This window comes from Castanea sativa, chromosome 4 (genome assembly GCF_040712315.1).
Source record: "Castanea sativa cultivar Marrone di Chiusa Pesio chromosome 4, ASM4071231v1".
Lineage (NCBI taxonomy): Eukaryota > Viridiplantae > Streptophyta > Magnoliopsida > Fagales > Fagaceae > Castanea > Castanea sativa.
Window position 1 is genome coordinate 917,554 of NC_134016.1, and position 16,648 is coordinate 934,201.

Consider the following 16,648-nt stretch of genomic DNA (forward strand, 5'->3'; position numbering starts at 1 on the left):
TCCTATTTTGGAAGCCTTGTTAGAAATGAAAAAGAAAAATACTAAAGATACTGTAAAATGTTCACAATATAATGTGATAATGACTGTAATTGATGAAATTCAACAACTTAATTTATTTGTATTTGAATTAATTTTTTATGTGATTGGTGACATGTTAGTTAAATTTAAACTTAAACCTATAGTAAAATTTGTGGTATCTTTAACATCACTTTAAAAAAAAGTACAAATTATTTAAAAAATGTTATATTTTTATAAAATTTTGGACCTTAACAAATAAAAATTGGGCCTTTTTTTAGTCGGGAATTTTTTTTTTTGTTGTGGGGCCTTAGGCCTAGGCCTTGAGCCGGCACTGATTATTTCTTATTCAAAAGGTTGACACTTCCATTTGATCAAAGAAGAAGCCGGAAGGACCACCTTCAGGCATCAAAGCTAGCATCATAGGACCTTTTGCACCTTTTTCGATGGTCAAAACCCCACTATTGTTGTTCAAGTCTGTGCTGGTATATCTTGGACTCCCGGAGTTGATTGCCATTTTGAGGTACTTTCTTAAAAGAACCCTTGTGTATGCATAAGAGCTGCCTTGGAGACTATGTAAGCTGAAATATTAGCTAGCCAACCGTTGATTTCAATCAAATTCTTCTTTACATCTACTAGAAATCCCTCCACCACCTTGTCTCAACTTTCTCTTCTGTGAGGCCATTAACATCTCCTAGTTTCTTCTTTGCATTCTCATTTGAAATAAGCTAAAATATTAACACAATTGAAATTTTAATTTCTTGAAAGAAATTTCAAGCAATTTCCTAGAACCAAATGTTTAGTGCAGGTCCTACACAATCGTCAAAGCCAGAATCTTACACTCTATATTGCCGTGAAATGATCATGACCAAATGAAGTTGATTTATAAATGATTTAGTAAGATGAGCTTTTCATTTTGTACCTTTAATTGTCCCAGAGTCGAGGAGTATGACATTTACTATTCTTCCTAAATTGGATAATAGAAGTGGAATAAGTGTTTTGCTTGCTTAGTCCCATAGTAGTTTGTTCTCAAAAAATCATCAGTTGTTTGATAAGTTTGCTTCTTGACTTTCTTCAGAGGTCTGGCATTTGGACCTAAAATCTGTATCATCGTTGTAGAAATGGTAAATGATGTGACATTCTTGTTTAATTTCCTTTTCTTTTGTGAATTTTCCTTTCTAGAAGGGGAGGATAAAGAGCAAAAGGGTGGAAGAAGATAACATTTGGTTAGTATCTATGACCAATCCAGCCCGTCTAAATGCTTTTATATTGCAATGGATTTTAAAATTCTTGATATGTCCACAAGCTGAGACAAAGGAAGTTTATTTCTTTTTTGGTAGTAGATAAACAAATACTCAAAATTTGAATTTTGTTAAATTGTTTTGAGTCCTTTGAGCCTTACCACAGACCTAGACCTCTGCATAACATTGTATGACTTACTTCATCAGAACCAAGTTTCTTTCGTTCCTCTACATTGACAATGGTTCCAAGAATCCCTGCATTATTTATCAGCAATTTTGAAATAATGTCAATATTAGATCCACCAAAAGAGGGAAAAAAAAAGAACAGAAACAAAACAAAATTTCATCCATATTTAACATTGGGTTTTAAGCTGGGGAAGAGTAAAACAAGATTATATGATTCATCCTTGTTGAAAAAACAAACTGATTGAAAGAGTTTCCTGCACACAATTACTCCTAAGTAAGTTATATACTTATAAATAAAATTTCTATGTGAAAAATTCTAGAGATTAATTCCATGTAACATAAAGAAAGAAGCAAAGCAACGATCTCCACTCTCCAAGTTACACTTAAAATCCCTTTAAACCAAAGATGTATAAATTGCACCACCAATATGTCTAGCTTCCCAAACTGGCTTCTGATGAAATCTGCCAAAGAAGATAAAATTACCTCTTCGTCCCAGGATTTATGGTCGTTTCTGCCATTTGTTATGGAAATTGAAGAGTGTAATGATGGCTTATCTGAAAATTACAGTTCTGCTCTAGGTGAAGTTTAATTTATAGGTATTCATAGATTTGCCGAAAGTAAAACTGTAAAAATTGTTCACGAACTGTCTGGATTTTTACGTATACCATGACAACTTCGTATTTTTACGATGAAAAAGGTCTAAACCACCAATAATGATTTTTTTTTAAATGAGAAAAAAAAATACTGAAAATTAATTTTTGAGTGCCAAAAGCCATATCTGGAGAGAGGGGAAGAAAAAAAAAAAAAAAAAAGATGTAATTGATGACAGTTTTATTGTAAATTTATCACCTTCGATGAGGACATTATTGTATCGTACAGAAGAAGAAGAAAAAAAAAATGTAGTTTTTTCAGGGAAGTGCAATACAACCGAAAATTTGTTGTAAAAGACTAAAAGGCTTTGATTGCTGGGCTATTTAGTAATAGGGAATCTAATGGCTTGGCCCAAAACTAAGCTTATTGGGCTTCTCAGTGCAATTCACTTCTAATTTTTATAGTGTAGCTGTCATCATTGCTTCTCTTTCCAATGCGTTTTGTCATAGAAGGAGATGGGAAGGTATCCAATGGTCCCATTCCTTTTTTATTTTGTTTTAAAATAAATTTTTATGATTTAAACCAAAAAAATAACAAAACCCAATTGTATGGCTCATCCTAATATCCCCAAGTAGAAAGTGTTCTTATAATATGTCTTATTATCAATATTTAACTGACTTACTGTAATTCAAATTAAAATATATCTTATACTTATTAGCCTATTTTGTTTAAGTAAGTTGTTTCCAAAAAAAAAAAGGGGGGGGAGAAACTCAAATAACATTTTTGCTCTCTGTCTCTCCTCTTAATCAAACCAATTCTTATTCTCTTTTATCCCTAAACTTAATTTCAAGAGTCACGTTTATGGTAAATAAGTTTTACTTTTTTATATGAATTTTGTTTTATTTCCAATTTCGGTGATTTAATATGTGTAAAGTAGGAATCTTCCAAACATATTCTTCTCCATTTACCTTTCCTATCCCCACTCTCACCCACGTGTATTTCTAATTTGACTTTCTTAATCTCAATAATTTCTTTTCACATCTAATTTCAAACCTCATTTCCAACTTCTTACACTCTTCGGTCCTCACCAATCATTTTTTCCTCAAGTTCTTCTTTTTTCCCCCTATTGTGCAACTATGCTTTTTTCAGTTTATTGCTGGATCAGGGTGTTCAAAATTTTATTTCAAAGGGTTTGATTTTTTTTCTTCTTCAAGTCAGGGAATTCATTTGAACCCCCTGCTTTCCATGTGGCACCGCCACTGATGTTTTTAATAGAATTTTCATTAGATATACTTCATAACACAAGTAATTACTAGCAATTGAATGAATAATATCTTCTCAATCCCATTCTTTAATTCCATATTTAGCCCTTTGAATATGGGGGGTTTAAAGTAGTTTGCAATCCATTTAAAACTTAGAGACAACTTATTTTTTCTGCCCTAGCTTACAATGCTTGGGTTGTACTCTCGAGCCCATGTGTAAGATGGACCACACTAATTTGCCTAACCTACTTTGTTATGGACCATCATTGGAGACACCCATTGAAGTCGTTGAAGGACCAAACTAAGGCATTCCTAAGGTGCATTTAGGGTTTAGGTTTTGTTAGAATATCTTTGTTCCAGCTTGATTAATAATCTCTTGATTTTCTTAATGAAACATTCTCCTCAACTTGGTTGCATATGTAAGCCCAATGTCAAACCACATAAACCTTGGGTTCTTGTGTAATTGTAGGTCCTATTTTTCTATTGCTTGTTTGCATAAATCCATTATAATTAACTAAATTTCGCAACAAATCAATATCAAAACTTTTGTTATCTCAACACATCAGGTTAGCAAAACATCATTGAGGAGAAAGAATGGGTGTAAATTTATAAGTGTCAATTAATTGCTATCTTAGGTTTGAGATTTGAGAATAATCCTTTTGAGGATGATTTGAAATTAAACCTTTAAAATCCATTTTTATCCTCAACTCTCTTACTAAAATTCAAATGCAAGATTTGAAATAGCTTCCACAGCATAACAAATAAAAGCTAATAACTACAACTTCAATCACTCCCTCCCTCTCTCTCTCTCTCTCTCTCTCTCTCTCTCTCTCTAAAGCACACGCATATATGAAGACATTGGATACCATCATGTTCACATTCAAAAGGTTGACACTCCCGCTTTATCAAAGAAAAGGCCCGAGGGTCCACCTTCAGGCATTAGAGCTAACATCACAGGACCTTTCGCACCATCTTGAGCAGTCAAAGAACCAGTATTGTTGTTGAAGTCTGTGCTGATATACCCAGGATTTGCTGCATTTATCAAAATTTTGGGATACATCCGTGCCAAAATCCTTGTGTAAGCATTAAGCGCTGCTTTGGAGATGGAGTAGGCAGAAAAATTAGCAGGCCAATTATTGGTCTCTACCACATTCTCCTTCACTTCTTCAAGAAATTCCTCCACCAACTTGTCCACTTTCTCTTCTGTGTGGCCATCAACATCTCCTAATACCTTCCTTACATTCTCATTTGGAATACGCTGAAATATAAACACAAATTAAAATTTTTATTTTCTAATTGATTAAAGCCTCTATAAGAAAGTTCCAGATACAAAACATATCATGCCCCCACTTAACTTATAATGCTTATGGTTTAATGAGACGAGTTTCAATTTTGTACCTTTAATTGTCCCACAGAGGAGAGGAGACATTCACAATTCTTGCTGAACCGGATAATAGAAGAAGTGGAATAAGAGCTTTGTTGAGTTGCTTGATCCCAAAGTAGTGTGGTCTCAAACAATTCTCTGAAGTTTCGTAAGTCTGCTTTATAAGTTCCTTTAGAGGCCTGGCATTTACACCTACAATCTGTATCATCAAATGCAATGGTAAATGTTGCTGCAAACAGTGTTTAAAAATTCTGGATTACGCCCTTAACTTGAGAATTGAGAAAAAAAAAAAGATGTGTATAATATTGAGAGACTTACTTCTTCAACACTAAGTTTCCACACTTCCTCTTCATTGACTATGGCTCCAATAGTCCCAGCATTATTTACTTGCAATTTTAAAGTAATATCAGTGTTAAAGCTACCAACGTTAAGTTAAAACGGGGAAATGAGCAAGATGTCATCAACTAATAATGTTGGGTTTTAATTTTTACCAAACAAGTGACAAGTTCTCATCTACCTAGTAAAATAAATATACAAAGGATAGGGAAAAAAAAAAAAAAAAAAAAAAGACTATAAGATTCATTATTGTTTCATACAATAAACTTATAGTGTGATTAGACTTGGGTTCATCTATATTCAACTGTGTTCAAAAGTTTGAGCATATATAGCATTATTATTGGGAGTTCTAAAACTCCAAATATCCTATTTTATAGCATCAAACCACAAAAGAGATGCAATACCCGAGTTTCCAATTGTAAGATGTGACTGTAGCAAGTTTCTAATTTTTAAAATGATTTTTTATTCTCTCTCTTGTAGTGATATATTATTGTTATTGGGTTGTATATATTATTTTAAGGTGTATGTAAAAATAAAAATTAGGATATTAAAATGTTTATCTTAATAGATAGAGTAACTTTTTAGATGGTAAAATAAGATATTTTTTGCAATTCTAAATGCTAATTTTTTAGTAAATATAGTGATATCTTGAATATTCTCATTTAGGTACGGTTCAAAATGATTTATTTTCATACATATAGAACTCAACTAATGCTTTCCTTCTTTAATTCATATAAAAAATTAATGACTGTACTAAAAATCCAAGAGATTCATTAATGTAACATGTATATTAAATAAGCAAGCAAAAATCCTCACTTCAACAAAAACAGTAGCTAGAATCGTTTCAAGGATGTATTAGTTGCATTACCAATATGTCAAGCTAACCAAATTGGGTTTTGATGAAATCCGCCAAAGAAGAAATTCTAGCATAATCCGTCAAATCTAGTTGATGAAAAACCACATCAGAGTATCCAGCATCCTTGAGTTTTTCAACAGCTTCATTGCCTCCCCTGACATCTCTAGCAGCTAATATCACTCTGACCCCATTTGAAGCTAGCTGTTTAGATATTTCAAATCATAACCCTTTATTGGCCCCTGTAACAACTGCAATCCTATAAGAAAAATTTTAAAGTCAATACAAAAACAAATGGGTGAGCATTAATTAAGGATGTCAAATTTGACATTCATTAGGCCTAAATTCAATTAGAAGACAAAAGCTAAAGATCAAATTATACCTCTTCGACTCAGAATTCAAGGTCGTTTCTGCCATTAGTGATGAGTGTAGAGCATGTATACGAGCGATGTAGTAAGGTAAGAATGATTCTGATATTTTTATGGTTTTGAAGGTTGAATTGTATGGTTTAAAGTCGACTTTTGTCAATGGTTATATATAGTTATATACTTAGTTGTATCTGGGTTCTCTACGTTATCCATGACGTCTTCTGTCTCGGTCTATGGCTCTATGCCTATACGTAAGCACCTCTCTCTTTTTTTCTTTTTCTTTTTTTTTTGCTTTTTTTTTTGAGGGTGGGAGGTCTATGCGTGCGTAAGCTATGACATCCATCCCAACCTTCGAGTTTGAGGCTTTCTTTTTCTTTTTTAATCTCAAGTCGTTAATTTATAATTAACCTTTAGATATATATATATATAGAGAGAGAGAGAGAGAGAGAGAGAGAGAGAGAGAGAGAGAGAGAGAGAGAGAGAACTGTTACATACCTTCTTTTAGGGAAAATAAGACAATAGAAATATAATCACTGCTCCTCTTTGTGCGATGGTCATTTTATAAGTATAAATACTTGTGTATGGAGTGTGGGGGGCAAGAGCCAAGTTTCAAGTTTTTAGGAGAAAGTTTTACACACATATATACTTAAAATTAGGCTAGAGTAGAAATTCTATCTTGTATAAAATAAAATATATAAAAAAAAAAGACAATAGAAATATAGAATGATAATCTAAAGAGCAATTCCACCGGTGATTGTATAATTTTGCTCTCCCAAAAACTCAGATCAGATTTATTCCGTACATTCCAACCGATGCTTTGTTTAAAAATAGGAAATCCTACATGAGTTCTAAACAACACATGAGCTCACGCATTGGTGGGGGGTTACATGTTGTGAGAAACCCATTACATGCAGTCGGTACAAGATATACTTTGGGCTAAGGCCTAAGGCCTCACTTGTCCCAAAATAAATTAAAGGGTCTCAAGGCACCTTATTGCATAATTAAAAAGTCTTCGAAATTGTGTAAAAATGTCTTGCAAGTTTAAAATGATAATTTTTTTAAAGAAAAAAATATTGATGGATTTTGCATTTTTTTCCCTACTTATAATTAGATCCCCAAAATATTAAGCCAATAGAAATCCAGCTTAATTGAAATAATAAACTAATTCACCAAAAATAATTGTTATGAGTGTGCTGAATAATTATTGAAATTTTTTTTCCTAATAACTTGTGAAAGAGACGTAAATAAAACCAAAATACAAAAACTTAATTAGCAATTTTACATCACAAAAAAAACTATATTAAAACTATATATATAGAAATTCAAAATAGATAGTATTTAATGGGGCAAAACTTAGATATAGTACTTTCAGTACAGTACCTTATATTCCCCTTTTAATATTAAGACACGTGGAACATGTGGCACTTAGCCAAAGACACTAAATGGAGTTAAAATTGACATGGACTAAGGAAATCCAATAGCTCATTCTCTTTCTCTTCAATTGAACTCAAGAACAAAACTCTTCCAATCAACTCCTCTCTTTTTACTAGAAATCAAGCACCCATACCCTTTTGAACAGCCGTCAGTGACAACCTTCAATTATAACAAATTGTGGAACTTGTCATATCCACCAGCAAGTGTGGAACTTGTCATGCACCCAATTGCTTGGCTTATAAGAATATATCTTTGGAAAGAGATTAGGTGGACATTAGTCTTAAAAATATACCTTTAGAAAGAGATCTGATGGCTCAATCTTCCAATTGATAACACATTGACCGAACATTGCGACCATAGTTTGGGATGTGTCAACAAAAACCATGGACAACAAATCTTGACACCCTCTCTCCAACCGGTTGAAGTTGTAGGAAAAAAATCGACAAAGACCCTAAATTGATAAATTACTAAAGTGGGTTTGCATAACCTCCATTTACCACCATGAATTTATCAAGTACAACGCTAAATCAGTAATTCTTAACTACTTCTCTCATCTAACCTAAAAAAATTGAACCTAAAACTCTAATTAATCTTCAAACCCAGAACTTGTGTATTTGCATATCCACCCAAAATTTTTGTATAATGGAGAAAATCCATTGTTATGGATCAAAGGGGCTAGATTCAAGTATGGGAAACTTCCGATTTTGTCTCCCACCTTCCAATTTCCAAAGCCTTGGAGTTCCACCTCAAATTCGAATTCCAAGCCCAACACCACTCCTACAAAGCAAGTCTATCAAAATTGTTTGATTTCTCTTCGAAAGGGTATGGGTGCTTGATTTCTAGTAGAGATAGAAGAGGGGGGCTGAGAGAGTTTCACTTCGTGAAACAGAAAAGACTGTTGCTCAGTCCGTGCAAAATTTTAGCGCCGTTTAGTGTGTTTAGTTAAGTAGCCACGTGTTTTAAGATTACAAGGGGAACTTAAGATACTGGACATAAGGTACTGTGTCTAATTTTTGCCCTATTTAATTTATATTTAATATTAAAAAAAGCACACTAAAAATTTCCTCATTATAAATACTAATTGGGGACACATGTTTTTTTAATTGTTTTTTGGACTGAACATTGTTAAGAACAATTATTTCACATCTTGATAATTGCTATCTAAATAATTTTTGAGTGATGTAATGTCCCTCTTGTGCTACCATTTAACATGATTTTTGTTATGTACTAATTACATTTTGTCACTTCTCAACAAAAAGAAAAAAGAAAAAATTCTATTACTTAAACAAATATTATTATTATTTTTCCCTCATTAGAGTTATTAAATTATGCTTTAGGCACCAATTGTTGAACTACACTATATGACTCCAATAATTACTCCCTATTTTCCCTGACAAGATCGTAAACACAAAATTTCTCAATTATAGAATATCAAACAAATTGAAAAATGTGTTCCACAAATATATTTTTGTATTAATCAAGAAGTGAGTACAATCTCTATTTCAACTCTTTTACAAAAAATGTTCCTCTGATTCTATCTTCTATTTTGACTTGATCGCGAAATCTTCTTCACTTTGGTTGGAAGATGGATCGAACAATCTTCACAATGAATCTCTGGCTTTGAGCTTGTTAAAGATTTGTTATTCTTCAAGTCCTTCGAATGTTCTTCAAGTTCTTTGAAGATTCTTGGTTGAAATTCTTCGATGCTTTAGAGGCTTGCTCCGTTGAACTTCAATGATTTAGAACTTTTGAAATTTATAGAGGCTTTTGAGCTTAAATCCAATAGAACTTCAAGTCTTGAAAGAATGATTCAAGTAAATTCCTTTGAATTTTTTTCGGTCGTTCTTGAGGTAGAATTTCTCCAGAGTTTTGGCTTCTTCAAAACTTAGTCCCTCAAAATGAGAGGAAATGTCCTCTATTTATAGTGGTTTCAGAGGATAAACTTCACTTTGAATTGATATGTTTGAAAAGATGTAGTAGACTTTTGATTGACCCAAATTTTACTTAGGGATAATTATTTCTATTTATCTATTTTGATAAAGATTTTTGATAAAGATAATAATCAATAAAGATAAATAATTATCTCTATTTTGTTTATTTATTTTAAATAAAGATAATTATCCATCAATTTTAAATAAAAAATTTATCTTTATTTTATTTTATTTATTTTAATAAAGATAATTATTCATCAATATTGAATATGAAATTTATCTTTATCTTGTGGGTCCAATGACAAATGGCAAATTTTAATATGCTAATGTGATGTCAATTTGAATGACACATGTCATTATTTGACTTAATTAATTTAATAACATTAATTTGGAATTTATCACTAAATTTTTTATGTGGCATTTTATAATTGGCTTGACAAATTTTTGCCTCCTACAAAGACAAACTCCACGGGAATATTCATGTTTTGTGAGAATTATATTTTATTGAGAATAAGTTCAAAAGAAAGTACATAGATGGTAGCTTACATACATGTAACCCCCAAAATAGTAGAAATAAAAAAGAAGAGCAACATTTTTAGCATTATTGATCTTTGTCTGCCTCCACGCACACATTATTACACAAACGTAACATATTGTATTGATTAATTGTTGCTATAGCATAATATTTTCGAGTCAAAAGTTTGACACTTCTGTTTGATCAAAGAAGAGGCCGGAAGGACCACCTTCAGGCATCAAAGCAAGCATCACAGGACCTTTTGCAGCTTCTGCAATAGTGACAACCCCAGTGTTGTCGTTCAAATCCGTTTTCGTATAGCCAGGACCAACTGAGTTAATAGCAATATTGGGATGCTTCTTCGCTAGAACCCTCGTGTAAGCATTCAGGGCTGCCTTGGAGACAACATAAGCTGAAAAATTGATAGGCCAGCCTTTGACTTCTATTGAATTCTCCTTCACATCTTCTAAGAACCCTTCAACCACCTCGTCCACTTTCTCTTCTGTGAGACCATCTACATCTTCTAACTTCTTCCTTGCATTTTCATTTGAGATAAACTGACATACAAACACAATTGAATATATAAGCTCATCCTATATGGTCAATCAATTCTAGCACCAAATGTTCATTGCATGTCCAGTTTATTGTCAAAGCACAAATCTCAACATGCCATGTCCTGCAACTAATTCACACTTCATATTGTTAGAAATGACCAAGAAAATTCCAAGTGTTGTGACTTATGAATTTTCACAAAGTGATTTCATTAACCCTGTGATTGTGAGTTGTACCATTTTCATTAGTAGTATCTATGACCTAACTACTTTTTGGATTAATAATAATTTACCTTTAGCTGCCCCACACCGGAGGAGACGTTTACTATTCTTGCTGAATTGGATGATTGAAGAAGCGGAATAAGTTCTTTGCTTACTTGCTTCGTCCCATAATAGTTTGTTCTCAAACAATTCTCCGAAGTTTGGTAAGTCTGCTTTATAAGTTCGTTCAAAGGTTTGGCATTTGGACCTAAAAACTGTATAATCATATGGAGGTAAGCGATGTTGCACTCATGTTTAAAACATTTTATCTCTATTTTGTTTTTATGTTGTGAAAATTGAGGGAGTGGGGAGGGGAAAAAATTTATTGCTAAAGTATATACAACTTCAGGATGATGCTCTCTAATTGACACAAATAATGATTACATCGCATTAAGAGGCTTACTTCATCCAAACCAAGGTTCCATAATTCCTTATCGACTATGGCTCCATTAATCCCTGCATTGTTTACCTACAATTTTGAAGTTATATCAATCTTAAAGCAATCGAAACTGGGGAACAGAGCAAGATTTCCTGGATTAATATATGGTATGTATTTTTCTTTTTCCGAACAAGTGATATATGTTCATCTACTGAAGAAAAAGTCGTAAAAGAAAGACAGAGGGCTATATGATTCATCTTTGTTAAACACTATAAACTGACTGTAAGAGGTTCCTAGCATAGCTATTCTCATCCTCACTGGACTATTTGGATTTATTCTCATCTACTAGTCAAAATTATATATATACTTTTTTTTTTAATGTATGAGCTCAACCAATGCTTTAGGCCCCATTTGGTATGCAAGTTTAAACTTTAAACACATGTTTTCTGTTTTTAAACAATATTACACGTATTTTCACACTTTTTCACCCACACGTATTTTTAAAAAAAAACTAAAAATTATTGTTTAAACGCACCTACCAAACGGGCCCTTAGTTTCTTTGTTAAATTCAAAATTCAATGATTCTATTCAAAATTCCATAGATTCACTGTAACATATGAAGAAAAAAACAATCTTCACTATCAAAATAAACACTTGGAATCTCTCAGAATATGTATAAGTTGCATCACCAAAATGTCAAGCTTCCCAAATTGGGTTTTGCTGAAATCAACCAAAGAGGAAATGCTAACTGGGTCCGTCACATCTAGTTGATGGAAGACCACATCAGAGTATCCAGCAGTCTTGAGTTTATCAACAGCTTCATTGCCCCTCTTCACATCTCGAGCAGTTAATACCACCTTGACTCCATTTGAAGCTAATTGTTGACATATCCCATATCCGATCCCTTTATTGGCTCCTGTTACAACTGCAATCCTGGGGGGAAGATTGAAATTAAAAATCAAAAAATTAAAAAAATTCTAAAAAAAAAGGTGCATATTAAGGATATCTCAATAGATCTCAGTTTTATGTGTCAACTAAAAACATTAATGTTTGAAGATCAAATTACCTCTTTGTCCCAGGAGTCATGTTTGTTTCCACCATTTGTTATGAAAAATTGAAGGGTAGTCTGTAAGAGTAAGCGTAACAGACTAACAGCGTTGCAAATTATGTTTTATCAAAAAACATAATGGTTCTTTTCTTGGTATAGTCTCATATATAAGTTTTCATAGATCTGCTGTAGTGTGTATTTTAATTTTGTTTTTATATATAGGGAGTTTGACTATAATTGACATTGAAGTAGAATTGTTCGGCTAGTATGTGTGTGCATGGCCTACTTACGCATGCCATGACGTTCGTATTCCTCTCTTGAAGAGTAGGCCCTCCTATCAAAAAAAAAAAAAAAAAAAAATTCCGGTGCCACACACAATTGCACAACATTTCCCATGTGTGTGCATGCGTAAGTAGGCCATGTACACACATACTAGCCGAACAATTCTACTTCAATGTCAATTATAGTCAAACTCCCTATATATAAAAACAAAATTAAAATACACACTACAGCAAATCTATGAAAACTTATATATGAGACTACACCAAGAAAAGAACCATTATGTTTTTTGATAAAACATAATTTGCAACGCTGTGGTTTTGATAAACTTTTTAATTCTCTGTTTTGGCTGTGGTTTGAACTTTGAACCTGATAAATGAAATAATATTCCATGCTATCTCCTTTGGTTGTGTTGATAAACTATTTTTTTTCTAAAAAAAAAAAAAAAAAGTCAATAGCGTAGAGACTTGTCAAAGAGGCAAAGTGAACTTACTAAAATAGCTTTGCAGATAGGTAGATGCAAATCAACGTTGGGAAGAATAAGAGAAAGAGAAAAAGAAGTAGCCCTCGATCGGTAGATTAGCAGCAATGGATGTGAAAGGAAGATCTGAACCCAACAATGAAAGGAGGAACAATATATTCATTTCTAAATCATAAAATCAAAAAATAATAATAAAATAGGATGTCATTGAAACTCACCGGAGATAAGAATGAAAGGGGCACGTGATCTCTCTCTCTCTCTCTCTCTAGAAGAGTTCTGTATTTTCAGTTCTATCGTTCCTGGCAGCACAAAACTCTTTCATGGGTCATGACTCATCAGATGGACAAACTCCAATTTTTATTTCTTAACTAATCCACCGATTGAGACTACAATTTTTTAACAAAAAATATTCGTTTTAGTTTTAGTTGCCAGCACGACTGTGAGAAATTTATAAATTAGCAAACAAAACCTCCCTCTTATTAAATTTTAATTTACGTTTACGTTGGTATCAAAAGATAAAGTCAACACTAAAGACAAGCATTGCTTATTCAAAGATTTTTTTTTTTTTTTTTTTGAGAAACCATTGCTTATTCAAAGATAAGTATTTAGGGCCGGTTTGGTTTGTAATTTGTCACCACTCATCACTCATCACTTAAAATACCTCAATTTCCTAAACCCCTATTTGACACTTTAACTCAGACCTAGTTTTCAACTCCAATAGTTGCGTTGGGTTTCACCCAAAAAAAAAAAATCCGTTTGTCGAACATTGCAGCTGGGTATGTGCGTTTAATTACAAAAATGCTATCATAAGTTCATAACTCTGTTTCTATAACTTAAAAACACTTAAAATGTGTTTTCAGTTCCCATAACTCATCACTCAAAAATCAGAGAATTGAGTGATGGAAACAAGGGTTGAAAACCAAGCCAAACAAAAAAATTTGTGTGGGTCCCACGTGTTTTGATAACTTAATTAGGAGTTTTGAGTGATATGATCCAAAATTGCTCTAAACTAAACAGGCCCTTAATTTCTCAGGTAGCGTGTATCGTCGGATATGATATGAATATGATGAAGGTCTGAATATAAAAAATTAGAGCTGCATTATTTATATTTGATGTAACCTACGTTATTTATTTTTAACTCTTTTAATCCACCTAACCTACAATACCTTTAATAAAAAAAGAGTTGTTTTAGTCAAAATTGACACCTTGCCTTTTGAAAAAAATTTGAATTAGCAGATCTACCGCCTTCTAAAAACTAAATTTACGTTCACCAAGATATTATCCATAGTTAAACTAATTTCCTTTGTGTACACTTCATGTGGCATGACCCATGAGCCCCATGACTTAAAGAAAAGACAAAATTAAGTAATTTAAGTGAATTAAAAAAAAACTAAGAAAAAAAGAATTTGTTATTTTCTTTATATAAAATAAAATTTCTACTCTAGCCTAATCTAAGTGTATATGTGTGTGAAGTTTCCTCCTGAAAACTTAAACCCCGACCCTTGCCTCTCACATCCCACAAGCATTTATACTTGTAGAGTGACCACCGCACCAAGGAGAAGCGGTGGTGAATTTGTTATTCAAAATGAATTTCTCAATGATTTTATATCTAAAAATTCGAATTCTTTCTTTTTTCTTTTTTTTTTGGTCGTACTGTGGCTTATTGGCTTAAAAATTCATATATTATAATATATATTTGTCTTATTTCATAGAATTTTTCTCAAATCTTCTTCACTTGAATTTATTGAATTATTAGCCCTTAAAGTTTATTGCTATTTTCATTTTAGCATTTCATATATCAAAATGTTCATTTTGACTTTTCATTTTTTATTTAGTTTTATGTTTAGTCCTTCATGAATATGAATATTTTGAAATGTAAAGACTTGAATAGAAGATCAAATCAACTATTAAAAGCTAAAATAAATTAAAAAATAAGAACATGCATAAAGAGTCATTATGAAAACAATCTCGGACTTTAAAGGCTGAAAATCTACTTTAATCAATTTCTTATATTCGAATCTGATCAAGGCTCTCCCAATTTTTCTAACTCCAAGTTTTGGTGCGAAAATCTCACTAGTATTACAAACTTTGCTTGCTCCTACCTCTTACATTTTTTTTCCTTGTTATTTTTTCATCTTTTCATTTTCAGTTTCTTAATTTCTAAGTATCCCTATCTGTATACTTCTACACTTTGGTTGCACACTTGGCTTTTGACAAAAAAAAATTTCCTACTTTATCAAATAGAGACCCAAAAATTTCCCATACTTTGGTTGCCATCAAGAAGTTAGTCTCATCTTTCTTTTATTGAAAGATACCGAATTGTATTATGTTTACCATAATCTTATCTTTCTTTTGGACCACGCAGAATGTGTAGAGTAATTGTCATCAAATTTCCACTAACGTGCTTATCCCAAAAAAATAAAAAGTTTCCTCTAAAGCAAGTAAAAAAATTCTAATAAAATCTAAATAAAAAGTGTAAAAAAAAAAAAAAACTTTATATTGGTTACTACGAATTTACACTTTCTTCTCTTCTATTTTCTTAATAGAGGAGTAAATTACGTGCATATAGCACTAATTAAGTTCATTCCATGTAAGCACACCACATGGTAATTGTAAATTATCATTTACCAAATATTTCATCTTGTATACGCTTTAATTTGTAATTATTTGGTGTATCAATGTATGTAAGGTTGAAGTAAAAAAAAAAAAAAAAAGAGAGCATAATTGCACTTTTAAGCATTATAACACTAAGAGTGCTGATTGAGTTTCTCTGTCGCTGAGAAAGTTCTCTCTTGCTTCCCTTAAGCAGTTGAATTGAGGTCCCTTCTTTTGAAGGCTATGTTGTAGTCCAAGAGATAACAAAGTTATTCTCTTGGTTTGTTGGTTTTTTCTTCATGGGTTCTAGGATACAGAATAGGTGTGATTATCTTTCTCTATCTTTTTCTTTGTCCCTGTCTCTATTCCTTGCCATTGCTTCCCAAGTCTTTTTTCAATATGGATGACCTTACTAAAACCTGGAATGGTCTTACCTTGTCTGATAAGGAGGGACTAGGGTGTTGCCTAGATGAAGAATTTAGCTCAAAGGAATATCTAATCACCTCACAATTCCTTACAAAGCGTGCCTTAAACATTGACGCCATTGCGAAAACTTTCACTCCTCTATGGCGGTCACATAATGGTCTGAAGGTTCACAATATGGGTAATCACAAGTTCTTGTTTGTGTTTGACAACAAGGCTGATGTTGATACTTGATAGGGTCCTCATGAGTGTGGGAGTTTTGACAAACACTTGGTGATTATGCAATGTTATGACAATGTCCTCTCAGTTTATGAACTCCATTTTGATAAGACAATCTTTTGGGTGCAATCCCACGACATTCCAATTAGGTACATGAAAATTGTGGTGGGCCTTTTTGTAATTGTGCGCTGGGCTGCCTCTTGCCACACTACGGCCCAAAGGTTCTGGGTAGGAGAGTCAAGATCAGTCCAATTGCAACTCACCTTAGACCGGCTTGTGCACAAACTAAAACTCTTT

At 32.6% G+C, this 16,648-nt stretch overlaps 1 protein-coding gene and 1 pseudogene across 1 annotated transcript; both read right to left on the reverse strand.

The window, feature by feature from the left end:
• Nucleotides 1–4,008: 4,008 nt before the first annotated feature.
• LOC142633126 (salutaridine reductase-like) lies at nt 4,009–6,285 on the reverse strand (annotated as a pseudogene).
• Nucleotides 6,286–10,175: 3,890 nt separating this feature from the next.
• On the reverse strand, nt 10,176–12,562 carry LOC142632084 ((+)-neomenthol dehydrogenase-like). Its single transcript, XM_075806503.1, has 5 exons — nt 12,373–12,562; nt 11,996–12,239; nt 11,331–11,396; nt 10,960–11,142; nt 10,176–10,672 (listed from the first exon to the last, which is right to left on the reverse strand). Exons 1-5 carry the CDS (start codon nt 12,405–12,407, stop codon nt 10,295–10,297), a joined length of 906 nt encoding a protein of 301 aa, XP_075662618.1. The 5' UTR covers nt 12,408–12,562; the 3' UTR covers nt 10,176–10,294.
• Between the last annotated feature and the right edge of the window lie 4,086 nt (nt 12,563–16,648).

Coding starts and splice junctions, on each gene's coding strand:
- LOC142632084 (XM_075806503.1), bottom strand. CDS start 12,407: ATGGTGGAAACAAACATGACTCCTGGGACAAAGAG. Junction 12,240..12,372: donor ATGACTCCTGGGACAAAGAG/GTAATTTGATCT, acceptor TCTTCCCCCCAG/GATTGCAGTTGTAACAGGAG. Junction 10,673..10,959: donor CCGGTGTGGGGCAGCTAAAG/GTAAATTATTAT, acceptor TTTGTATGTCAG/TTTATCTCAAATGAAAATGC.